Genomic DNA, 27,602 nt, shown 5'->3' with positions numbered 1-27,602 from the left:
AGCAGGCCAATAAGGGCAAATCACTTATTGTGGACAGTCAGATAAGCATAGCTATATATATTTTTATAATGGACATAAAAAATGGAGTTAAGGCTGAGAATATTAGTACTTTAACAGTTTAAAAAAAACATAGGGATGTTGTAATTATCCCCAAACCAAGCATTACAAAACCCCAAAATTCAAAGTCAAGTTTACACTTAAATCCGAGATCATACCACCACCAAATGATTAAGGCAGTCTGTAGTCTCAGATTAGAGTAATGCATCCTTAAAAAAAATCAGTGGTAGGTTTTGCCCCTTCATTTGTTTTCCTCTACAGCTGCATCACTGAACTGAACTGTCTACAGAAGAAGAGTCTACTAATGAGTGATCTTGCAATGGAGCCATCATTGTCATCAAAACACATCCAACCCGCTCCAAGCCTTCCAGCAGCTCTTTAGCATCAGCTTAATTCACGTGCAGACCCTTTTTTATCTTCAACACCCACCAAAAGTGGCAAAGATCTATCAAGCCAATGATTAGGTCATTACAGCAACTGAAAGGCAGAGTTTAACCGAAGAAAGTTGCAACCTTCTTTTAATGTTAATAACATCTTCTGTGTAATAAAAATAAGCAATTTAAAGAAATGATTGAAACAATTCAATCTGAATATAGTCTTCCTAAACTTCTAATATACTTACGTTCACCATACTATTCAAATTTTGCTGAGAAAGGAGTAACACCTAGCACAGTTCTAAACCACATTGCAGAAGTTCAACATTTCTTCTGCAACCACCAGCTTAGTCATTGGCAGCTAAAAAAGGAGGACTGATACCCCAGCTTTCCAATGGCATTTAGTGGCGCTCTCAAAGATTGCCTTTCTATATTTTCCATAAATGTGTTGAAATATCCATGGATCACAGGACAGTCTTTGATTTAAAGATAGGATTTGTTTTACACAACAAGGATGGAGACTCAATTTACAAAAGCAATTTGAAGGTGGCTTTTCGCAATTCAAGGGGCTTGACAAATTACAGGCTGAAGATATTGTTGTTGCAATTTCAATATGGCTTGATTTAATTAACAAAACACTGGAACCACACAAAGACACTTCAAATATATGATTCTGAGCCAGCAGGGCTGAATTAAAAAATAACTGTCAGAGCATGAGCCCATATGAAGATACCTGGCATGAGGAAGAATAAGCTTAATCCTAGCTCATGAAACAAACACGAGTTCCTTCTTTTCTACCATTTAAAGTCGAAGATCCAGATTTGTATCCCAAATATATATTTGCAAAGGAGGTTTTTCAACAGTTCATTATATCAAAGTGTTGACAATAAGTTCACAGAAGCCAGGATATGTTGAATTCAGAATTTTATACAATTCTGAACACCTCTGCATTTCTTCCAGCCAGCTCAGCATCAATGGAACATGTTTTAACACACTCAGATTGTTTTTAAATTTTGTAATAAGGATAGGTATTACAAAAGCAAGTAAGTTGGTAAAAGATACTGGTATCTAAGAGCAGGGTGAAGATTGCTAGGCCTACCTAATTATCAGGCTGAGAAACTGTATTTTTACATTTTAATGAACAGAAAGGCGACTATTATAATTTGGAAAACGTGTGCCTCTTTAGGTTTGAGAAATACATATGCATACAAGATGAACCACACAATATGCCTTTTAAAAGAAAATAAAATCTTTGTGCATTTGGGAGGGATGGGAACCTGTTCCATTGTGCTTTTTCAGTGGCTTTTTCATGAAAGAAAAAAGTCACAAAAACCCTGCATATTACACTTTGGGGACTTTTTTTGGGGGGGGAAGGGTGTCTCATGATACAGAATACATGAGACAACGGCGAAGAACTAAGCAAAGCTTGCCATGACAGTCTTCCTACTAAAACTTCACAGCTTGTGTGTGGTTTAGCCATATTCCCTATATAACATTACTTTCACAGGGTTATTCATGCAAATATTATAGAAATATATTGTGCAAGGTTCTCAGTATTTTGCTCTAGAACATACGACAGCAGAACTCAGTTAAGTAATTTGATACTTTTAACTCATGTAATATACTAGAACAAATAAAGCATTAGATTTTCTGTTATGTAAAAAGAATTACCCAAAAGGCCAATGCTCAAAAGGGAACAAAGGTATCGTGATGCTTCCAAGCAATTTCCTGTAAAACAGGAAATTAAAGACTGTGGAGATGCTGAGTTCTGAATGCTTCACTTTTGCTGAATGAGTTTTTTAGTTATTAACTGATGAGAGATAACACACTGATGATATTAAAAACAAAATCCGTACTGATTCATCTAACCCTTTGCCATGTTTGCTCACAACAGGTGTGAGAAGTTTAAACAGGTCTCAAGTCATTGCAATGATTTGCTTTATCTACTGAAGCCTTTTTGTGTCAATTTAAGTATTTGCTTTGGACACAGTACGAGCATCATTTATAATAGTAAGATGCTCCAAAATAGGAGGGGGAAATACTTCCTTTGCCTACTCACTATCAACAATGGCTTTGAGATGAACAATATGTTCTACTCTGGAGAAATCTGATTTCTACATTGCCCTTCATTACCCATTCAAAACAAAATTTAAGTGACTTGGAAACTGCCATTACCTATGTCCCATCTTCTACTTGTTTTCTCATATCACAACCAGACAACTAAGTTTGTTCTCTAAATATGATTTAATTAAAAAACACTAAATTGGTTTTGAGGTTTATTGTATAATATGTACATTAGTTGCCAAATAACAATGAATATATTGAATCAATTATGTTAAATACCACAAGAAAATCATACAGCATGGCATGGTATAAACTCACACTGCCTTTTTCATATACAAAAAAATGTTTTATTAAGATCATTGTGATTACTATTTTCCAAGAGTTTTGTACCTGCTTTTAAATGTCCCAAAGAGTCTGACATAGAAACAGTTTAAGTAGGAGTTTACTGATCAGTTAATATACTACTAGCAAATTTAATAAACATTATTGGTAAAGATAAACTTCGCAAGAAACTAACTGTAAAATTACACCAGGTGTAGGACTGATCATACCCACAAGAAATAGTAATTATTTAGAAAATAGTTTTCAAAAAGAGCCCAGGTTGAAATTATTGTGTATTAATTCGGTCAAATTGACTAATGAACAGTCAAGTTTATTCAAATATTGAAAATATGCCTATTCTTTTAGTATTCACAAATAATTACTTATGTAGATAGTATATATACGTGTAAGTGAAGAGATGTTAAATGTAAAAAATATATTGTTTATCCATTCCTGGGATACACATAAGTCATAACGTCCATTTCAAATGTACATTCAAACAGCAACAAATATTTTTGTAAACATTTGAGAAGGAAAAACCTCTGTTCATTTACAAAATGTTCCTCTTCTGGAAATCACCATCTTTTCAGCATGGAAATGCTGTACAGGAGCTTCAGTTGACTCATTTTGAATCTGATCAAACCAAAGAATCACCAAAGCTCAGAATAATAAGTCAAAACTCAGCAGATGCATCATTCCCAAATCACCCACCTTAGCCATTTCCAGTTCATCACCAGAAAAGAAATGCACTTTGCTACAAAAATAGTAAGGAATGTTATTGAAAACAAAAGGCTATTTTGGTAGAAGTAACTACAAAAATAATTAGGTCAGGTCATGTTGTAAAGCTTTAATGCAAGAGCATTACAGTACAGAATTTCTTTCCAAAACCTTAAAGCTTAATCAAACACCAAATTTTAAACATCCACCTCTCAAGTGCTTGAAAAAAAGAGCTGCAGTAAAGTGTCTCTTCAAGAATTTAACCAAGTGTAATTATGTAGGTGTCAATCTTTGGGCACTATGTGTCACAGCCATCTGTTGTGCGTTCTCTCTTGTTCCGTTGGCAGCAGTTACAGGCATTGAGAGATTTTGATATGTTGATGCAGAACGACTCATCACAGTAACACTTTCATCTTCTTCAGTGTCCGAATCTGGTGTTGTAACAGCACTGGTCTCCATCCCCAGGACCTCACCAACTGCTTGAGGCAATTCCTATGAGGAGGAAACATTTATCATTGTATTTTTTATTCTATTAAATAAATTAAATTGAAGAGTTAATTGAAACACATTAGCAAGCATATTACCCTTAATGACTTCTTTAAAGCACTTCTACAAATAAAGTATAATCTGTAGTGAAAATATGTTTAAATATTAATTTTGCATAGGGGTTGATTATTTTCAAGAAAATTGCCATTTGCTATCTTTGCTCCCTGAAAAGATCTTTAAAGGTGATAGGGAAACCTTTATCCCACAGTCTAAATTATATTCCTGTAATTATTATCAGATTAACATTGCTATTCATATTTGCTCTGAACCCAAAGTATAAGTCAAATCAGCCATTATAAATTTCATAACACTGACTAAAACTTTTTCCACCCAACTCAATACCCAACTTTTCAGCACACACCAAAACTAACTCTACGTGCTTTTAGTCCAGTAGGCAGCAGGGTAACAGACTCCCCTCTCATCCCTCCCCACATATCGAAAGTCAACTCACCTGTATACCAGCTAATCTAACCCGAACAAAGTAAAAACAACCTATCCAAAAGCAAAACTCCAGCTTTTTTCACACAATAAGACACTTTTGATACTAAATGTACAACTCTTGCCTAGACAAGTGTATGAGGCTTTTGTAAATATCTAATCAAAGGCTGACAGCAGATTCCCATCACATCCAAAACCTGAACTATTTCAAAAGGGACTATTTCAAAAGCTATATGTGTACATGAATATGAACAACTATGTATTTTTTTACTTTCTCGAATACTCATATACTTTAAAAGAACTTTACCTTGCAATTCATCATCTGGATAGAAATTGCTTCCGCTTTACAGAGTATATCTTCCACATCAATTTTCATAGACAGTTCATTGATATGCTAAAAATATATTCACAAAAAATAAGAATGGCAAATAAGAGACTAGAAAAAATATGCTGTTGCATTAAAATAATAACATTTTCCTCTATTGTAAGTGCCACATTGGAGTTTAAGGGGTCAAACCTGCAAAATGCTCAAAACACTGCACATGCATTGATAAACAGGAGCTGAATGTGCTCAATATTATATGCTCACAGCAATTGGTCAGCATTTTATAGGATTCTTAAAATGAGTCCATATCAGAGTTCCTTATTCTAATGTAATATACAATAGCATATCACACATCAGGCAACCCTAATTGCCAGAGCTGAAGAGGTAATAATAAATACATTTATAGAAGATGAAGTAAAAATGATTTACATTTATGCAACTTCCTAGGCGGTTTAAAAAGAGTAAGTGCTAATATTCTATCTACTAGAGTGACAATATTATTGACACTTATTAACACAACACTAGAGGTTTAACCTCTTAATATAGGTGAAAAATTACTGATCCATAATTATATTTGTTAGGTTGCCTTGCCCCTTAAAGAGTTTTGGAATGAAGTAACTATAACCACTCAGGAGACACACTGTACATCTACATCCTTTTTCAGTGTAGAACCAGAAAAGAATCCATTCAAATGGTTAATTTACACTTAAAATTAAGAACCTCAGCAAATACCTTTAGTATTTCATTAAAACCATAATGCTTGTCCATTATTTGCTGCTTTTCAGATTCCAGGATAGCACAACAAATGAGAAGATGAAAATTCTGGCAAGGCAACTCTGTCCACATTACCTGTTAAAATATTAAAACTGCTTTTGAAATTGGAAATGAGAATTTATGCCTTTCTTCTGAATATCAAGAAAGACATTGAAGTTTAACAACTTTTCACATTTAATAATAATATAGCTTCAGTATGCCTTCTAAGCCTAATGATTTAATTAAAAAACAAGCTCCTTTTTTAAACCAATTAAATATTCCTATCACTGGCTGAAAAACAGTTAGTGATAAAGTAAGTCTAAGTCTAAGACAGTATTTGGTCCTGCCATGCGGGCAGGGGACTGGACTCGATGACCTCTCGAGGTCCCTTCCAGTCCTAGAATCTATGAAAGTAGTTACATGCTCAGTTCATCAAGACCATCGATCCGCTGAGGATGTGTACGATGGATACTATCAAGCCCAATGTGCTTTCATGGTCTTACTGATGCCTGCTGGTTGTCCTAGTTCAAGAAAAAAATCTCTTACTCAAACAAGAGGACAGGTAATTGTGTACAAAACATTTATGAATTCTAATTGTTTTACGTGGCTTGACAGGTCTTGGTATAAAGCCTGGAGAATCCAGCAAATTGGCAGAAACGCTTACTGTGTTTTCAAATCTTTACAAAAGGTTCTTATAAGCCAAACTGCCCCTCCAGCCTCACCCCACCACTCCAGAACAACAAGCCTGCAAGTCAAAGAGCAGACATGCAAAATAATGGCTTGCTGCTTCAGGTCAAATACTGATCAAAGAAACAACAGAAAACCCCTTACTGAGTTCAATGGGACCAAGATTTGACTCTTTGAACACAGTACACTTATAAGTATGATGGCTTCATTTTTACATTAGGATTGGCAACTAAAAGAGTAGATTATAACAATTGTTTGAGGGAAAGGGGAAATCAAAAATGAAAGATCCAAACTTGCTTCTACTTGCAAGATTAGTCCTTATTCAAGTGAGTAAAACCACCAAAGTTAATGGGACCTACTCCCTTAGCAAAGATTACAAACAAGAATAAGAGTTCAGGAAATCAGGCTTTGTTTAGATATGACACGGTGAAGGCGGAGAGGAAGGTTTGCATAAAATAAGGTTCTGAAGTTGCTGCTTTCCAAAAGGCCCGCACTGGTTTATTTCCCCCCAAAAAAGAGTATTTCACTTTTATAAGAGGCATTAGAGTGGGTCATCACTGCAAAACCAAAGAAAGAGGGATGCTTTGAGGAAAAGGAAACTGAATGGTAAGTAAGATCAGGAAGGACATTCCAGGCACAGATGCAGCATGGGGGAAAGTGCAGAGACGGTTTTGTAGAACAGAGTATACAAGTGTATGTGAACAATTATGATCAGATTTTTTAATTTAAGCCAATCTTTTTGGTAGTTTCCGAAGCAATCCAGCATTTAATATTTTTCCATTATATCAGCCATCTTGCATTCTTACATGAATATTTAATAAAAGAGGATATTTTCTAACTAGAAAACTTAACTGAATATCCTTCAGGGAACAGTACAGAAATGGTTAATCAAAGATATCTTCTGTGCCAGGTATTTTTCCCCATATACATACAGGCATGATGGCGATCAATGATACAGTCAAGCAATATTCTTAACATGTTTGAATGAAAGAGTGGCCTTCCTGACAACACCTTACTGCATTTTTACTTTTACTAGTGAAACTTAAAGCATTTTACAAACATTAACTAATCAATCCTCAACACCCCCTTTGCGGGAAAATTGAGGCAGAATGATTAAGTGACTTGGCCCAGGTCACAGTGATTCAGAGGTAGATCCAAGATGACAAACACAGGAGTTCCTGATTCAGAGGTCCAAAATCAACCCCCAGACTATGCTATCCAAAGACTGCTTGGATTCTGTGTGTCTAGACTAAGCTCTTCATATTCTAGAAAGACAACTTTTTAAAAAACGGAAGCAAAAAAACTGAAAACTACGCTAACCATACAAAGACTACTACCTAAAAATCTAGAACTGGAAGCTATACAATTATATAGAATTAATTACTTGTATTAAAGTACTGCCTCATAACCCCAGCTCAGACCAATGTCACATTGTGATTGTATGTGGAGTGGCGGATTTAGAGTTAGTGGGGCCCTGTGCAGAGATCATTTTTGGACCCCCCCACTTGGGACCCAGCCAAGAAAAAGAACATTCTCTTATCTACCTCCCCCTACCCTGTTTTTCATTTTTTTCTTCATTCTCCTATTTTATAAGTAATGGGAAGTAAATGAAAATAAAGTGAGGTACCTTGATTGGGGCAGGGGATTGGGGTGCAGGAGGGGCCGTGGGGGTCAGGCTCTGGGAGGAAGTTTGGGAGCAGGCTCAGTGGTTTGAGCATTGGCCTGCTAAACTCAGGGTTGTGAGTTCAATCCTTGAGGGGGCCACTTAGGGACCTGGGGCAAAAATCTGTACTTGATCCTGCTAGTGAAGCCAGGGAGCTGGACTCAATGGCCTCTTGGAGTCCCTTCCAAGGGTGGTGGGGGAAGGGATAGCTCAGTGGTTTGAGCATTGGCCTGCTAAACCCAGGGTTGCGAGTTCAAAAATCTGTCTGGGGATTGGTCCTGCTTTGAGTAGGGGGTTGGACTAGATTACCTCCTGAGGTCCCTTCCAACCCTGATTTTCTATATATTCCAAAAATATCCTTTTGCTGTATTACAGGAAAAACAAGTGATTTTTTACTACAATAGCTTAGATGACTAGAGAAAAACACACAAGAGTTCTGTGTCTGAGATTTTCCCAATCTACATTTAGAAAGTAAATGTTCTCATTTAGGTATAAGCAGCAGTACTCTCAGCAACAGTCAGGAGTCCAATTTTGTACAACTCTCAGAGCAAACAAAGACAGCCTCAAAAGTGTTCATCATGTTAAGAGTCAGCAGAACAAGCAAAGGATGTGATGTTCTGCTCCTCTGATTCCAGCAACTGCTTCATTCTCTGGAGTGCAGTAATTCTGATCTCGCCAAAGAACTCTGCAGCAATCCATTTATATTAATTTTTTTTCTCCATGTCTTTGGAGACCAATTATCCCATTTTCTTTCTTCATGCAGTTTATGGGAACCCACTGGGCCCTAGGAATTGAAGGCCTACAAACTCTGACTTTTCTGGGATCCTCTTCTGAGAAACTGTCAATGGACAAAGGCCATGTTCTACACGGTACACCTTTTGCAGTGGCATGTAGGGTATGTGTAGCTACACACTGCAATGAAAAGCAGGTGTCAATGAAAGTCCTCAATTTAAATCATGATTGATTCAGAGCACTCAGATTTGAAGGTAACTATTTCCACCTCTCACTAAAATAGGATCATACATAGTTCACTGAAGTCAGTTCTGACCATTCCTAACTCATGTTCCCATTTGGAGTGGGATCAACACTCAGTTTTCACCACCTTCGGCACTAGTAGCCAACCACTTCTAGTGACAGTGTTGTAGGTTTTTTCTTAACTAGATGATTTGTTGTTCAAAGAAAATTCCCCTCAAGGAATGTGATTAAAATTCTAAGTTAACTGCTCTATTTCAGAGTCTAGGGCAACCAAAATAAATTCATCTTCTAGGCAACAGATAATGTTTACAATAAATCATCTTCCAATCCCAGTGTATCAATCCTCCTGACTTTTTCTGGAGTTCTAGGAAGCAGCCTTGATGGTAAGAAGATTTCAGCTAGAGGCAGGTTACTTTTTACTACTTCCTTTATTATTTATTCTTCTTTAACAGTCTCATGTACCTCCGTGACTCCCTTTGAAAAGATCAGTACTGGGTGAGCGCATCCTAAATTTATGCACACCCAACACCCTGGGACTATAAGGTACAAGTTGATTTAGTAATATCTTCCTCACAGGGATGCTAGCCACTCCCAGCTTATAGGAGGACAGGATAAGAAGCCCATCTGGTAAAAACGGGGAGGGGGGGTTGGAAGCTAAAAGAGGCATTTTGGGTATCAGGTTGCCACTACACAGCTCTCTTCCCATAAACCACAGGAAAAGAGATCCAAGTTCTCAAAGACAACACAACTACCACATACGTGTTCTCCTTTCCTTTGATCCAATTGGAATTGGATCAATGATACAGAAAAATGGAGTTTCCCTAAGTGGTTTCTGAATTTTATCTGAATGTAATCATGTCTTCCAGTTAGTTTGGGATGTTTGTTTCTTTAATACACAAAGCAGCACAGCAATTCTGAGATATGTTATGCAGAGCACGAAATCCTTTGCATCAAAGAGTATTATGCAACACCACCAAACCCTTCTGGAAATCATCCTAGTTGGAGGTTTTTGGCAAAAAGTCTAAGGTGAAGCAATTTCTGCCCCGAGATTATTTAAATAATTGAAGTTTTACATTTAAATCAGCACTAGAGACACATGAAACTCATTCTGCCAGAACAGCAACCACTTCCAAGATTTATCTCTGCAAATGTATTTATCATAGATCTTTGTCAGATTGCTGCTCAACTCACTTTTACTCAATATTACTGTTTCATTAACTGGAGCCAAACTGAATACTCATTTCAGTGAAGTAATCCTCCACTTTTTAATCAGCTAACCACTTTTCAAGTAGTATTCCTGAGCAATGTTGCCACTTATTCATCTCTGGTAGTGTAGATCTGCATAGGTAATTTTAGGTTGGGGAAAAATTACCTGCATATGGAATTCTCTAAACATATTTTCTTTGCACAGCCACACTGATCTCCTTTCCTTCCCTACTTCTTCAGATTTGTACAACTAGTTTAGAAGAGGCAGGGAGGAACCAAAGGTGGTTATGGGCTAGTACCTTTTATAACCATGCTGGAACATCTGAACTGTAGGACAGTGTCTACATTACTTTAAAATGGCTCTGATAATAAAGCCTAGCAAATCACTCTTACAGTGGGAAAGTGAAGAGGCAATATATTTTGAGAGCTCAATACTGGTAAGTAATCTTTCATTGTTGTTTGAATTTTTTATTATTACAAACAGATTAATATGTTATTTCCAGTAAGACTGCCTCAAATCCCTAAAGTTCCACTTTAGCTAATATCTTGCAAGCTATATTTAATGAGATGGGCATACAGTACTACATTTATCTCTTCTCAGTCTCAAGTGTTATAAGTGCACTCCTGTGAAAAGCAAGCACTAAACCCTCTTGAAGGCTGTACTGTACATTACAAAAAAATGCTTCTTCTATTTTCCTTCAAATGTTTGAAAATTTTATTTGATAAGTCATTAAACACGGCTGTCTTTCTACAACTTAAATCAATTTATTACCAATTCCAGAGCTGCAACTGATTGACCTAAATTATCTTTCTGGGAACTTAGTTACCTTAGCAAATGTATTTTTCAGAAAAATTCATTCAGTTGGCATTTGGCAGGGTGACTGACTGTTCTTTTCTGATACAGATTTTCATTTAAAGATAAAATATTTCATTGACATTATGAGTGGCTCTACTCAAACCTTTTTCTACAGGTCACAGCATGTCCATTTTATAGTTATTTTGCTGGTTTTTTCTATAAATTAAGTTTCCCTGCCTTTTCTCCCAATTCCAAATTCATGCTTTAATACAAATAATGAAAACAGTTTAGATTTTCTATCCTTACAGGCCTCAGGTCTAGTTTTCATCAGTTGTGCTAATAATTATTAATGAAGCAGAAATTTTAAGGAACCTAGGAGGAAAGCACTTAGAAGTCCTGAGGAAATTCCTCTGCAGAACATCCAGGGCTGAAAAGAACCAGAAGAGAGCTCCATAATAAAATTCCCATCACACCCCTTTTGGACAAACTCAAATAGAGTGAAGAATTCCTAGCTCCAGTCATCCCTGCCCAAGTATCAAAGAGGAACATTGCCCATGTTTTGCAATACCTTGAAATGATGGTGATAGGGTGACCAGATCACCCAAGTGGGCGTGGGGGGGGGGGGGGGGGGGGAGACAGACAAAAAAAAAAACAACAACAAAAAACCCTTCCTCCACAAGGAAATGTGCTGGAGCCCGGAAGTGCTCGCATCCCCCCTCCCCGCTCCGACTCCACCCCCTCCTCCCCCGATTGGCTCCCTCCCCGAATCCCCGCCTCTTCCCCAGGCTCACCATTCCTTCTCCCTCCACAAGCGCTGGAGGGAGGCCCAGGAGACGCAGGGGAAGCGCGGGGCCAGGGTGAGTGAGAGTCCGGCCTGGCCCCGAGCAGGCAGGATTCAGTTGGGTGGTAGGGAGAGGAGGGGGGCGGCCCGCAGTGCCAGGCGGTGGCTGTTCTCCCCCCCTAGGCAGCGGGATACTAATAAACCTTATGTCCAAAAAGATCCAGCCTCTTGGAGTCTTATTTTTTTGGGGGTGGTCTCAGGTTGTCTCTGCTTCTCGTGGTTAACCGTCTTGACCACAAGAGAATTGGGGGTTGGGTAGAAGTATAAGTACTCATGCCCCTTGGTTGGCACGAAGTACTTGCGTTTGTCCCTTTTAGAGATAGAGGTCAGGGAAGACAGGGTCTGCCACAGGGCATCAGTGATCTTGGAAACCCCTTCATGAAAGGACAGAGCCACCCTGGCAGGAGCAAAGGAGCATAGGACGTCAAACAGAGTCCAAGGGCTCCTCCAATTCCTCTGCCTTAAGCCCAAGATTAGAAGCGACCCTCTTCAAAAGTCCCTGGTGCGCCTTGGAGTCATTCTGAGGAACTGGGAGAGGAGGCCCCGTGATAACCTCATCTGGTGACGATGAAGACAAGGACAACGCCATGGGAGCCTCCCCATCAGTGGTGGGTAACCTGCGGCCCATTAGGCTAATCCCCTGGCGGGCCACCAGTTTGTTTACATTTGCACGGCCGCCTGCAGCTCCCAGGGGCTGCGATTCGCCATTCCCAGCCAATGGGAAATGCGGGAAGTGGCAGCCAGGACATCCCTGTGGCCCGCACCACTTCCCGCAGCTCCCATTAACCAGGAACAGCGAACTGCGGCCACTGGGAGCTGTGGGCAACCGTGCAAAGGTAAACAAACTATCTGGCGCCCACCAGCTGATTAGCCTGATGGGCCGCAGGTTGCCCACCACTCTTTCATGTCCATTGGTGGTTCAGCAACTTCCTTCCCGGGTCCTCCTGGACCTGTGGGGTTCTACCCCCTGAAGTCTCAAGCATCTGAGGGGGACAGTATACCGAGGCCGCTGGCCTCTCTGAGGCTCCCAACACCAATCAGGCAGTGTGGGAAGGTTGGGTGAACCCCCAAGAGTACTATTGCATCAAATGGGAACAGGAGCTACTATGGGCCAGTTGCCGGGAGGATCATCCTGAGTAGGGTGACTTTCATTTTGGAGATGTGCGATGACAGCCTGGCGATTGGCAGTCTCTGGTGTCCGATCAGTCCTGGGCCCTTGAAGACGCTTGGGGGCTGGTCCCAGAGTTCTTGACGGGTGATGCGTGCCTCAGAGGTTCTGCACCAATCTACTGGTGAAGTACACCTCGCATCCCATGATCAGTGCCACCGGTTTGGGGACTGAAGAGGGCTCTGCTGAGTCTGCCTCTCCAGTCCTGAGGGGTGGCAGCTGCGGGCAGGCGAACGCTGGCAGGACATCCCTCTCAATGGGGAACGATATCGCTGTGGCGAGGACACATGCATAGGTCCCAATGCGGGTTTTCCCGAGACCAGGGTACTGCGGGAGCCAGTGAGGGTGTCACCAGGAGCATCAGGCTCTCCTAATCTGCTTGAAGGGCTTCAGGCAGCAACAGCACCTGAAGCTGGTAGTGGCCTGCACCGCTATCTGGAGTCGCAGGCAAGGAATAGGATGGGCTGCACCACTCGACTTGAGCTGGGGCCCGACTTCCTGAGGGGGATATTGAGCTGCCCTACATGGGTCTTGGTTCTCCCTGCCCTTTCCTTTCCCTTGTGGGAGGTAGGAGATCTTCCCCTCAAAGTCTTATTCGGTTTCTTGACAGGAGGGAGACCGGTGCCGGCTTGTGGATGGCGCTGGGGGAGCACTACGCATGGAGGCCACGGTGCTTGGTGTGGAGTTGGACCGCGCGCTGGTGCGAATGCTGGCTCCATTAGGAGTGCTCTTAGATGGATATTGAGCTCCTTCTTTGTCCTAGGTTTGAAGGACTTGAAAATATGGCATTTGTCACTTATGTGCCCTTCGTCTAAGCACCTTAGGCAGCTGGTATGTGGAGCACTGATGGACATTGGCCGTTTGCAGCAATCGCAGGGCTTAAATGCAACCCCCGTCTGGGACTAACAAAGAGTTCGAGAACTACTACTAAGGGTAACTAAGAAAACTACTAACATTATATATATATATATATATATATATAAATATAACTAACTATTTTACAGGATTTCAAAGTTCGCAACAGAGAATGAAATAACGCTAGCTGAAGCAGCAGACGTTGCAGCACTGTCATTGGTGAGAAGAAGGAAGTGAGGGTGCGGGGAGCTGGCAGTGCCCCTTATACCGTGCCATGCCACTCCAGAGGGCGCCAGTGCCGGTCCCTTAAGGATACTGCTGAGGGAAAAATTTCCGGCCAGTGCATGTGGTGAGCACACACCCCTAATATGGAATGGACATGATCAAGCGCTCGAAGAAGAAATAACACTTCCTAATTCACTTTCTCCACACTGTTCATGACTTTATAGGCCTCTATCATATCCCCCCATCTCCTTAGTTATCTCTTTTCCAAACTGAAAAGTTCCAGTTTTTTTAATCTCTCCGCATATGGAAGCTGTTCCATATCCCTGATCATTTTTGTTGCCCTTCTTAGAATCATAGAACTGGAAGGGACCTCGAGAGGTCATCTAGTCCAGTCCCTTGCACTCAAGCCAGGACTAAGTATTATCTAGACCATCCCCGACAGATATTTGTCCAACCTGCTCTTAAAAATCCCCAATGATGGAGATTCCACAACCTCCCTAGGCAATTTATTCCAGTGCTTAACCACTCTGACAGGAAGTTTTGGTACGTCTTCCATTTCTAATATATCTTTTTTGAGATGGGGTGACCAGAACTGCACATAGTATTTAAGGTGTGGATGTACCATGGATTTATATAGTGGAATTATGACACTTAATGTTTTATTATCTATCCCTTTCCTAATGGTTCCTACCATTCTGTTAGCTTTTTTGACAGCTGCTGCACATTGAGCACGTGTTTTCAGAGACCTATCCACGATGACGCCAAGATCTCTTGAGTGGTATAAACTACTGTATATACTCGATCATAAGACTGTTCGTTTATAAGATAACTCCCCCCACCCTCCACCCCCCAGATGGATAAGTAAAAAATGGAAAATTTTTATAACCCATTCATAAGCCAACCCTATAATTCAGGGGTCAGCAAACTTTGGCTCCCAGGCCATCAGGATAAGCGGCTGGTGGGCCGAGATGGTTTGTTTACCTCAAGCGTCCGCAGCTACGGAGGTAAACCCAAGTAAACAAAGTGTCCCGGCGTGCCAGCTGCTTACCCTGATGGGCTGGGACAGCAACTGGTGGGGAAATTTTTTTGGAGGGGGGGGGAGAAGCTGGGAGACAAAGGAGTAACCCCGGTGACCACCTCCCACATGACCCCACCCCTAGCCTGGGACCCCCACACTCCCCATCCCATCCCTTCCCACCTTATCTGGGGAGGATGTCTTGGGCCTGGCTGGAGCTGTTCCGGCAGGCGGGGCAGCGCGGCTGCAGCCTGCTCTGGCGGGCCAGACTGGGTGGTACGGCCACAGCATGTTCCAGCGGGCTGGGCCGTTGTGCTCCAGCGGGCCAGGTGGCACGGCCACAGCCTGCTCTGCAGCCTGCCAACCCCAGAGTTGCAGCTGCTTTGGAGGCTGGGGGGAGAGCAGCGTGGCCAGAAATGGAGAGACTCTGGCACCACTGGCTGTGCTGCCTCTCCTTGCTCCCTCTGTTGGGGGGAGGGGCTGTGTCCCACCTCTCCCTCTCTATACCTATTCATAAGCCGACCCCCTTCTCTGGTGCTTCCCTTTTTTACTAAAAAAATTCAGCTTATGAACGAGTATATACGGTAATTTAAATCCATCATTTTGTATGGATAATTGGGATGATGTTTTCCATTGTGCATTAATTTGCATTTATTAACACTGAATTTCATCTGCCATTTTGTTGCTTAGTCACCCAGTTTTGTGAGATCCCTCTGTAATGCTTCACAGTTTGCTTTGGGCTTAACGATCTTGAGTAATTTTGTATCTACACATTTTGTGACCTCACTGTTTACCTCTTTTTCCAGATCATTTATGAATACGTTGAACAGGTGTCCCAGTTCAGATCCCTGGGGGACACCACTATTTACCATTTATTCTTTCTTCCTATAGCACATGAAGCTATTGATTCATGAACTAATGTCCTGCACCCAGCATTTCTAAGATAAAATATACTACTCTCAAAACATAAATGGAACTACTTTCACATTTTTAATCGGAATTTTCTACACATCTTAAACTGATCATATTTAATTTGTATCAAACAAGTGCTAATTATAAAGGATGGTGTATACAGGGTTTTTGTTTTTGTTTTTTATAATTTTTGTGACTTTTTTTACAATATTTCCATTTTGTATGCAAATGCAATATGAGAACATTCCAATATTATACTGGTAAACACTGAAATTATGTACTCAGGTGTAACCTAACAAACTTTTCTATAAAAAATGTATACATAGATACATGAATGAGTCAATTTGAAAAGACCGCTTGTTAGCTCTATCCCATTCCAAAAGTTTTAGAAAGATGTGTAAACTCTCTTCCAGCTTACTCTGAAGAAGTTGCTTAATTATTACAATTACACAGTAAGAATGGAAAGTAGTAGTAATTTGGTGTTGAATGCCCTTTCACACTATTCTATTACATGTTAAAATATTTTTGCACAGTATGCTTTACTTGACTAGTTCAAGTAAGAACTCTCACTCAACCTACTGTATTTAGTTATTACAGGAGCATGAAAAAATAGGTTTACTTCACGGTTATAAGGTGATCTTGAAGCATTTAAAGTAAGGAGAGACTGTCAGCCTTAAACTCATAGCCAATTCAGAGTTACAGCAGACCTTTCAAATTGCTGTAAACACCTGTTGCATTTAATTTTACTACCATATAGAACTCACTTATATGCTGTGACAAGTTTTATGAAGGATATTCAGCTCTATACAGGAACATGGGAATTGTTATAATGGATCATTAGTTTTATGCTGTTGTGTCCAGAAATCAATAAAGTCCTAAAGCAAATGCTGCACAGAAGGCAGACATTTACTAGGCCAGTTAAACAATACTATATTTGGGTGGGAAGAGAAGACTGGTAGCAGGGAAAAGACATAAGCAATTCCTTCTTGAAACTGCCTGGTGCTCTGTTTGTGCTTTGATGCCAGGGGTTTGATATTAGAAGTAACTTCTATCCTAGCTAGCACAATTATAGTTTCTACTATATTTAAGATTCAGGGTCACTGCTATTGAAGCTAAAAGAATAGTCTATTTTATTCTTGCACAATTGTCATTGCAATGCACACAGCCCTTCACTAGAACTGCATAAATCTGAGTGATATCCAAACCAAAATCAATTAAAAATGTTTAATTACAATGCAATTAACCTTAAAAGTTTCATTTCACTAAGCCATGACAGATTAAGAATTTATTTCAAATATCTGATACTCCTTTTTGTAATTAACCTCAATCCATTCTTTAAAAAGAAAATGTGAAAGGGTTGATAAATATTATAAACTGTATCAAAGTGAATTGCATGCAGAGTCCACTACTGTGCTAATTTTCTTTTAACTCTGCAGTTCTCACACTATAAAATAAACACACATTGACTGCTACGCAAGGATGTTGCTAGCAATCAAATCATTGCCCACCCATCTTCAGTATACTCTAATTTCCATGGTATTATTATTATTAAGGTCCTAATTCATTTGCAATATTGCAGAAATTGTGGAATCCGAAGTATTAGGCTTTCACTGTAATTTTGCTTTAAATTAGCGTACTTCGCACAGTCCACAATTTTACATACATTTTGAGGTTTGCAACACACACTTTCCCCCCCCACTAGTACATTAAATAATCTTGGAGAGTTTTGGGTAGGGCCCTAACCAGGGCGGGACAGCCAGCCAGGATGCATACTGGAGAGGGTGGTGGTGGTTGGGAAACGGTGCGGAAAAATGGCTAAAAAACAGTAGGGGGCAGAGCCCTGCAATGGGCATGGTATTGCCATTCTTACCTTCTATGCTGCCGCTGGCCAGATACCCAGTTCTGAAGGCAGTGGTGCCAACAGCAGCAGCGCAGAAGCAAAGGGAGCAATACCACGCCCGTTGCAGGGCTCGATCCCCTACTGTTTTTTTCATCATTTTTCTACCACCCCTGTGCTCCTCTCTGCCCCAGCTTTGCACCCTGGATGGCTGTCCCACATGCCCTGCCCTGATCATGGCCCTGTAGCTGCACCAAATTGTCTGGTTATCAACAAAAATTTGAAGGCATAACATAACAGTTGAGTTTTTATATCGTTCCAGCAAATTTTTCTTAAACAAATACATCTACTGTGGCTTTTCCAAATTACTGCTATTAATAAAGGTCCATTACACTGCTCTACAATTTTTGAGAAGTCGTCTGCTTCAGAGATAAAATGTGCTATTTATTATGTATTTTGATGTGCTGAATTCAAATACGACAATTAAAACAACTGATCGGCTACTGTTTAAGATATTTAAGTTTTTACATTTTATGTCTATGTATATTGTGTAGATCGTAGAGTTTTAATCATAAATTGTAAACCTAGGTCTTTTCATGTGTTTATGGTTGCTTTACATGATAATATTTCACCCTGTCCTGTTTATGTAACACTTTAAATAAAATTTAGTATGAAACAAAAGGCAAAAAACTATTATGTACATAGTTTAGTCCTATTCAGTGTCTACTCGGCGCTTCTTGGCTTGTCTCTTGTACTCATTAAATGGAGCATCTCTTGTCACTGTCCAGCAATAGTCTGCAAGCATTGATGGGCTCCATTTACCCTGATAGCGTTTCTCCATTGTTGCAATGTCCTGGTGAAATCGCTCGCCGCTCACTGCTCCGCAGTTCGGTGGGAAAAAAATCTAGATGAGAGTGCAAAAAAATGTATCTTTAGAGACATGTTGCAACCAAGGCTTTTGTATGCCTTGAGTAGGTTCACGCATCTGAGGACCAACAAAGACACCTTCCTTTATATTAGCTTCACTTAATCTTGGAAATTTTCCACGGAGGTACTTGAAAGTTGCTTGTGTTTTGTCAATGGCCTTGACAAAGTTCTTCATCAGACCCAGCTTGATGTGTAAGGGTGGTAACAAAATCTTCCTTGATTCAACAAGTGGTGGATGCTGAACACTTTTCCTCCCAGGCTCCAATGACTGTCGGAGTGGCCAATCTTTCTTGATGTAGTGGGAATCTCTTGCACAACTATCCCATTCGCAGAGAAAACAGCAGTACTTTGTGTATCCAGTCTGCAGACCAAGCAAGAGAGCAACAACCTTCAAATCGCCACAAAGCTGCCACTGATTTTGGTCATAGTTTATGCACCTCAAAAGTTGTTTCATGTTGTCATAGGTTTCCTTCATATGGACTGCATGACCAACTGGAATTGATGGCAAAACATTGCCATTATGCAGTAAAACAGCTTTAAGACTCGTCTTCGATGAATCAATGAACAGTCTCCACTCATCTGGATCGTGAACGATGTTGAGGGCTGCCATCACACCATCAATGTTGTTACAGGCTACAAGATCACCTTCCATGAAGAAGAATGGGACAAGATCCTTTTGACGGTCTCGGAACATGGAAACCTTAACATCACCTGCCAGGAGATTCCACTGCTGTAGTCTGGAGCCCAACAGCTCTGCCTTACTCTTGGGTAGTTCCAAATCCCTGACACGGTCATTCAGTTCACCTTGTGTTATGAGGTGTGGTTCAGAGGAGGAGGATGGGAGAAAATGTGGGTCCTGTGACAATGCTGGTTCAGGACCAGAAGTTTCATCCTCTTCCTCGTCTGACTTAAGTGGGAATGATTCTGGTGCATCAGGAACCGGCAGTCCTTCTCCGTGGGGTACTGGGTGTATAGCTGATGGAATGTTTGGATAATGCACAGTCCACTTTTTCTTTGACACACCTTTCCCAACTGGAGGCACCATGGAGAAGTAACAATTGCTGGTATGATCTGTTGGTTCTCTCCAAATCATTGGCACTGCAAAATCATTTCCTTTTCCTGTTCAACCCCTGGCGAAGATTTATTGCACAAGTGTTGCAGCATATGTGTGGGGCCCACCTCTTGTCCTGATCTCCAATTTTGCAGCCAAAAGAAAGGTGATAGGCTTTCTTAACCATAGTGGTTATACTGAGCTTTTGTGATGCAAAGTCACTTCGCCACAAACATAGCAGAAGTTATCTGCACTGTTCACACAAGTACAAGGCATCTCTGCTCACTTTGGCTAAACAGAAATGTGTCCCTTTGCAAAATCAAACACTGACAAATAAGAGCATGACACTGTACGATTTCTAGAGCTGATATAGGGCAATTTGTTCAGCAGAGTGATGTAAGCTTCGTTATGATTGCATCATCCATGACTTCTAGGAATAACATGATGCAATTCATATCATGTATGATGCAATACCAGCTTCAGATTGCATCATTCATTGTTTTGCCTAAAAAGCAAGTACTGTCCAAACCCAGTCATAGATTTATTCATAGATCCAGTCAAAGATGTATTTTAGTCATTTCTGGTTTAAATTGAGATCCCTTCCCTTTATAACTCACTTATCCTCTGCCATTCCCAAGTCAAGGGTCGTATATACTGACCCAATAGCATATCTTGAAAACTAGAGCCAATCAACAATTTTAAGCATCATTTTCGTTCTCAGTGACCCAGAATTAGTAAAGTTTGACTACATTTATTTCAGAAGCATTTTGGCTGTAGAGCAGTGTTACTACTTTTCCGCGATTTTCAATGTCTTGTCCGCAACTCAGCCGCAATTATTTGAAGATCATCCCACGATTCAGGTAGGGTCTTAATCATTATATATAATATAATCACTAATATAACAGGTCTAGTTACTATTAACAGAGATCTAGCAGCATGTTAAAAGGAATACAGAGCAGAAAGTGTCACCTCCAAGAATTTAAAATTGTACACCAAACACAAATGATAGACACCAGCCTACAGTAAAGATGGTGGAATCCTCTCAAAATACAGCTTTGGTTAAAGATCTAGTGTCAACTTGAATAGTTTTTAAAGTTTACATTTCTTTTAAAAATGTGATTTTTCTAATAGAAAACCCCTTTAAACCAGATATATTGAATTTTAAAAATATATTTTAAAGAAGAAGTTTTTATAACAATTTTTCTGCTCCCTGTTAAAATCTTATAGGGCCAACTACCATGGAAGTATTGTTGATATCCAGCAATTTTACTAGGAACAGAATAAGGCTAAGAGAAGTTTCAGAGTAACAGCCGTGTTAGTCTGTATCCGCAAAAAGAAGAACAGGAGTACTTGTGGCACCTTAGAGACTAACAAATTTATTAGAGCATAAGCTTTCGTGGACTACAGCCCACTTCTTCGGATGCATATAGAATGGAACATATAATGAGGAGATATATATACACACATACAGAGAGCATAAACAGGTGGGAGTTGTCTTACTAACTCTGAGAGGCCAATTAATTAAGAGAAAAAGAAAAAAAACTTTTGAAGTGATAATCAAGCTAGCCGAGTACAGACAGTGTGATAAGAAGTGTGAGGGTACTTACAAGGGGAGATAGTCAACGTTTGTAATGGCTCAGCCATTCCCAGTCCTTATTCAAACCGGAGTTGATTGTGTCTAGTTTGCATATCAATTCTAGCTCTGCAGTCTCTCTTTGGAGTCTGTTTTTGAAGTTTTTCTGTTGTAATATAGCCACCCGCAGGTCTGTCACTGAATGACCAGACAGGTTAAAGTGTTCTCCCACTTTTTTACAATCCATCGGTGATCTTCCAGAAAACACCATCCTGGCCACTATGGACGTAGAAGCCCTCTACACCAATATTCCACACAAAGATGGACTACAAGCTATCAGGAACAGTATCCCTGATAATGTCACAGCTAACCTGGTGGCTGAACTTTGTGATTTTGTCCTCACCCACAACTATTTCACATTTGGGGACAATATATACCTTCAAGTCAGCGGCACTGCTATGGGTACCCGCATGGCCCCACAATATGCCAACATTTTTATGGCTGACTTAGAACAACGCTTCCTTAGCTCTCGTCCCCTAACGCCCCTACTCTACTTGCGCTACATTGATGACATCTTCATCATCTGGACCCATGGAAAAGAAGCCCTTGAGGAATTTCACCATGATTTCAATAATTTCCATCCCACCATCAACCTCAGCCTAGATCAATCCACACAAGCGGTCCATTTCCTGGACACTACTGTGCTAATAAGCGATGGTCACATCAATACCACCCTATACCGGAAACCTACTGACCGCTACACTTACCTACATGCCTCCAGCTTCCATCCAGGACACACCAGACGATCCATTGTCTACAGCCAAGCTCTAAGATATAACCGCATTTGCTCCAATCCCTCGGATAGAGACAAGCACCTACAAGATCTCTATCAAGCATTCTTAAAACTACAATACCCACCTGCTGAAGTGAAAAAACAGATTGACAGAGCCAGACGAGTACCCAGAAGTCACCTCCTACAAGACAGGCCCAACAAAGAAAATAACAGAACACCACTAGCTGTCACCTTCAGCCCCCAACTAAAACCTCTCCAGCGCATCATCAGAGATCTACAACCTATCCTGAAAGATGATCCTTTACTCTCACAGATCTTGGGAGACAGACCTGTCCTCGCTTACAGACAACCCCCCAACCTAAAGCAAATACTCACCAGCAACCACACATCACTGAACAAAACCACTAACCCAGGAACCTATCCTTGTAACAAACCCCGATGCCAACTCTGTCCACATATCTATTCAAGTGACATCATCATAGGACCTAATCACATCAGCCATACCATCAGGGGCTCGTTCACCTGCACATCTACCAATGTGATCTATGCCATCATGTGCCAGCAATGCCCCTCTGCCATGTACATTGGCCAAACCGGACAGTCTCTACGCAAAAGAATTAATGGACACAAATCTGACATCAGGAATCAAAATACTCAAAAACCAGTGGGAGAACACTTTAACCTGTCTGGTCATTCAGTGACAGACCTGCGGGTGGCTATATTACAACAGAAAAACTTCAAAAACAGACTCCAAAGAGAGACTGCAGAGCTAGAATTGATATGCAAACTAGACACAATCAACTCCGGTTTGAATAAGGACTGGGAATGGCTGAGCCATTACAAACGTTGACTATCTCCCCTTGTAAGTACTCTCACACTTCTTATCACACTGTCTGTACTCGGCTAGCTTGATTATCACTTCAAAAGTTTTTTTTTTTTTTTTTTTTTTTTTTTTTCTTTTTCTCTTAATTAATTGGCCTCTCAGAGTTAGTAAGACAACTCCCACCTGTTTATGCTCTCTGTATGTGTGTATATATATCTCCTCATTATATGTTCCATTCTATATGCATCCGAAGAAGTGGGCTGTAGTCCACGAAAGCTTATGCTCTAATAAATTTGTTAGTCTCTAAGGTGCCACAAGTACTCCTGTTCTTCTTTTTAAGGCTAAGAGAGCAAATGAATGTGCTGGGGCTTATCCCTATCCTATCCATGTACACAGCTGCTAACTGTTGCTTCTGTTCCAGACTTCCTGTTGTTGTTTCTGATAAGTCTTTCACAAAGTATCGAGAAGGGTATTACACATGAGCTCCTCCAGGGGAGTGCATGACAGTAATGTTACATACTAGCGGATGCGAAAGGAAGTGAAACCAACTAACAAAAATTAAACTGAGCATATACAAGTGCTATCAAAATGAACAATCTCAAAAAAATTGAGAACAAGGCTTCCCCCCACCTTCTGACTTTTCAGATACAGTCATCTTAGGGGTTACTTATGTCCACTGCTACCTCACTAGGTATGAATATTTGTAATAAGTACTAACACAAAAGTCCTAGTTCACCACTGTCATTCAAGTCTTATGTCATTTGAGTTGCACCAGCATAAAATGGGTTTAAACACAGTGGTGAATAAAGCCCTTACATGTGTTTAGGACATATTGCAAATACCCATGACGTAACAGTGGAATGGTCCAACTCTGCTAAATCACACTTCTGTCTGAAAATATTGCATTTACTGTAGACAAGTAACCCCTACTTTTACTGTATCTGAAAGAAGTTTGACTTAAGAAATGGAGTATTTTTCCTGTTTACAATGTACATTTGACAGCACACTATTCTTGTATCAGTAGAATGGCCTGGCTATAAAACTGGAGTGATGTAGTGGCGAATCAGGCTCTAACTTTCTAAAAGAAAGGCAGTAATCTTCAGATGGAGGAAATGTTGGCATAAATGCCACAACTTGATTAGATATTAAATGGGTTTTTGAACATTTTAAAAAGCAAACTAAGCATGTGATTTTTAGCTCTGCTTCTCCTGGTAATAAAACTGAAAAATAAGGTTTGTACTACATTTTTTAAGATGCACTAGAAGGACCCAACACATTATTTTAGTAGGATTCCACCAATATCTTAGATGTCTTTATTCATTAGTTGAAAGGGTTTAGAATAGCAAAAAACAATCAGTACAGAAAATTAAAGTGTCTGTCTACACACACACACACACTTAATATTTAGATATGATATAGAGAGGTTATACAAAACTGACATAAAATGTCAAACCAATAATTAGTATTACCGAGTTTCAGATTCCTCTATAGACTTTTTAGAAATATCTGTACGTTTATATAGTTCATTCGGAATCAACAGTGCTCAAAATGGCGTTATCCTGAACTAGATTTCTCCCGATTAAATTTTGAGGGTCTGATCTTACAGCCTCTTTGTGCACAGTACAACACACTGAAAGAAAACGATAGCAGTGCTGTACTGTGCTCATAGCACAAAACTTAATGAAGATGTTATTGAGGATATTAAAAAAAAACCCCACCAAATATGAGAGACACAAACAATGTAAAACTGCTACATCAGAACAGTGTATTGGTCCACTGTCTGGTAACTTGCTCAGCAGAAGCTTCAAAAATGGTGGGGTGAGGAACCTCAAAAAAACATAAAATTGCCAGCGTATAGTGTTACACCATTGGGAAGGGAAAAGGAAAGAGGGTGGAAAAAACTACTTCCAAACTCCTCTTTTGTGATCACCTTATGCCATGAAATAATAGGCTAAATTCTTTTGTATTTGTGAATTGTGGTTCATTAGTAAATGTTATTTATAAAGTTATCTAATCCTTTGAAATTCTGATGAATTATTTGCCTCAATAACCTCTTAAGGCAGAAAACTCCATAGGCTGACTTTACATTGGCTAAAAATTATTTCCTCTTTGCAGTTTTAAATTTACTGCCCTTCCATTTTTTTGAATGACCCCTTTTTCATTTATGGGATAAAGTGAATAAAAAAAGTGTCAAATCAGTTTTTATTGTAATAATAATTGTATATACCTCAATCTGGCTGTCTCCATTTTTTTTCTGTTTCAGGCCAATTATTCAGTTTTATTTAATATCTTTCTATTGCCCACCCTTCTGCTTTGTGCCATTAATTGAGCTATTTTGTTTATACAGTCTGGACCTTTTCTATTATCTACTATTCCCTTTTTGAAGTAAGTTGATTATATATTTGGGGTAAGATCATGCTAACATTTAATGTGGTGTTGTATTTTATTTTGTATTTCTCACTTTTAAAAATTATATTCAAGATTTTAATTTGTTTAATTGGCATCATCAGGATAATTCCTAGACCAACTCAGCCCACAATAGTATCCTACTCACTCAGAGTCCATCAGTATTTCCATTTTTCCAGTAAGCATTGTCTTATATTAATGTACATATTTCTGGCATTGTGCAGCCCAATTACCCAGACTGATTAGATCCCCCAACAGTATTTTACAACCCCCTCCACTTGGATTAGTGGATTAGTTAGTTTTGTGTTGAAAGAAGTTTCCTTGTCTCACTATTCACTTCATCAGACATGTCATTTATAAAAAGATGGAACATGTTTAACCCCAGTACCAATCCTGGGAATGCCCCAATAGACTTTTCACCTTTCTGAGACGCAGCCATTTATTTTGGCTGTTTCCTATAACCTAACCAGTTTTTCAACCCTGACCTGAGCATTACCAGAGCATCGGTGGTTATTTTCCTTAAGGGTCTTTTCTGATGGATCTCGTCAAATACTTTTTGAAAAACCAAGTAAATTATATCCATCATATCACTCCAATATTACAGTAACTTTAAAAGTCTTCTTATAGGTTAGAGAGGCACAATTTATCTACAAAAGCTGTACTAGTTTGTCCCCATCATGTCAGATTTATCCCATTGTTTTACTACACTGCCTTTGATTTTGCTTTCAAACATCTTCCATAAATAACTATGTTCTTACCTCCCATAATCGAAGAATATCTTGAAAGCTAAATTCTCTTTTAAATCGGATCAGAAGCCATCGGAAGCAAAAATAAAGGTATCCAGAGTCTTGAGATTCTAGGAAAAGAATGTCACATTTCTTATGAATATCAAACAAAGAAAATATGCATCTTATAGGACTGTTATCCTGCCATCAATTTGTAAAACTAAGTCTCCAATAAAATCAGTGAGAAGTACTGCTTAAATATCAATGGCATGACATAGTTCTGTTATATTTTGCTATCCATGGAAACCAATTAAAAAAACCTATTAAATGTTTTTAATTTGAATATTTATTGTTCATTTAGGACAACAGCATACCTAGTGATACATTAAGGACTCTGCACTCTAGGGCTCAGAGAAATAAAACAGTAAGTTTCTTTTCTTTCAAAGGCATTGTACTAAAGCCAAATTATTAGTATGCGGCAGTCCTACATTAATAATGTAACAGATTCATGTTGGAAAAGTGTGTAAGGGCCCGTTAGAATGTCTATGCATATCTCTCTCTAAAAGTAAAAAGTTGTTTGAGTTATTACACATACCTAAGTAACTGCAAAATCCACTGTCTAGCAAGCGAAGCAAAGTACTCAGTTGAATTAGCTGTGTCTTCATACCCTGCATTTGTTCCTCAAAGTTCTCGTGCTTGATGGGAAATAATTTAGCACTCTGTCAGGTATTGATACTGGTAAATAGTTCACTAGGTCAAATACTGTTATAAACCACAAAAATATTATTAGTTTACATGCAAGTTAAATTCATTGTCCTGGTAACAGAAGGTCGGACCCTTTAACTGTTTCACATACTAAGCGTTTAAAAGGATGGAGCCAAGTTCGGGTAAATTTTTGCCTTCAATTGGAAGCTTAACGCAATAAACAATGAACTGTGTCTCTGGCTCAGGGATATTTGTACTTAATCTTCCATAATCATACTTACACTGCAACTTGGATACAAGATTTGGAGTGAATAAATTCATCTGCCTCCAAATTGGAGCTAGAAAGTTGTAGGCAGGAATAGACAGACTAGAGAAAATTATTAAAATATTATCAGAGGACAACTGAGAGTATTTTATTCTAAACCATTGTATTTGTGTTTCACAACATCCCATATACAAAGTTGTTCTTGGAAATGAGCACTTGTTTAAATTAATAAAAACTGTAAAAATTATATTACCCTACAAGAGCTGGGGCATGTAAAAAATTCATTTTTGCAGTATATCATATATGCAATAACAGTCATTCTTTATGGACCAGACCCTCAATTCCATCACTGCTGTGCCCAATCCAGCAGGACAGAAGAGGAATTTACTCACCTTGTGCAGTAATGATGGTTCTTCAAGATGGGTGTTCCACACTAGGTATGTTTGCATCCCTGCACTGCTGATAGTTGAACTTTGGTAGCAGTGTCTGTTCGGTCCACAGATGGGCTGTGCACCCCCATGCTCTGCCATGAGGCTAACCAGCATTGCGCAGGCGAACC

General features: G+C 39.7%; 1 protein-coding gene across 4 annotated transcripts in view; it reads right to left on the bottom strand.

Moving 5' to 3' along the window:
* Positions 1 to 2,694: 2,694 nt before the first annotated feature.
* The window catches only part of TBC1D15 (TBC1 domain family member 15), an 82,016-nt gene continuing 57,108 nt past the window's right edge, over positions 2,695 to 27,602 (bottom strand). For all 4 annotated transcript variants that reach the window (XM_054026620.1, XM_054026593.1, XM_054026602.1 and 1 more), the window contains 5 exons: positions 26,669 to 26,768; positions 26,107 to 26,204; positions 5,575 to 5,691; positions 4,825 to 4,911; positions 2,695 to 4,025 (listed from right to left, as the gene is read on the bottom strand). In XM_054026620.1, coding sequence (XP_053882595.1) covers positions 3,807 to 4,025; positions 4,825 to 4,911; positions 5,575 to 5,691; positions 26,107 to 26,204; positions 26,669 to 26,768 — 621 coding nt within the window. In that variant the 3' untranslated portion in view covers positions 2,695 to 3,806. The remainder of the gene's footprint in view (positions 4,026 to 4,824; positions 4,912 to 5,574; positions 5,692 to 26,106; positions 26,205 to 26,668; positions 26,769 to 27,602) is intronic.

Source organism: Malaclemys terrapin, chromosome 1, assembly GCF_027887155.1.
Source record: "Malaclemys terrapin pileata isolate rMalTer1 chromosome 1, rMalTer1.hap1, whole genome shotgun sequence".
NCBI lineage: Eukaryota > Metazoa > Chordata > Testudines > Emydidae > Malaclemys > Malaclemys terrapin.
Note: the sequence above shows the minus strand (reverse complement) of the source record. Positions and strands in the feature narration are given on the sequence as shown.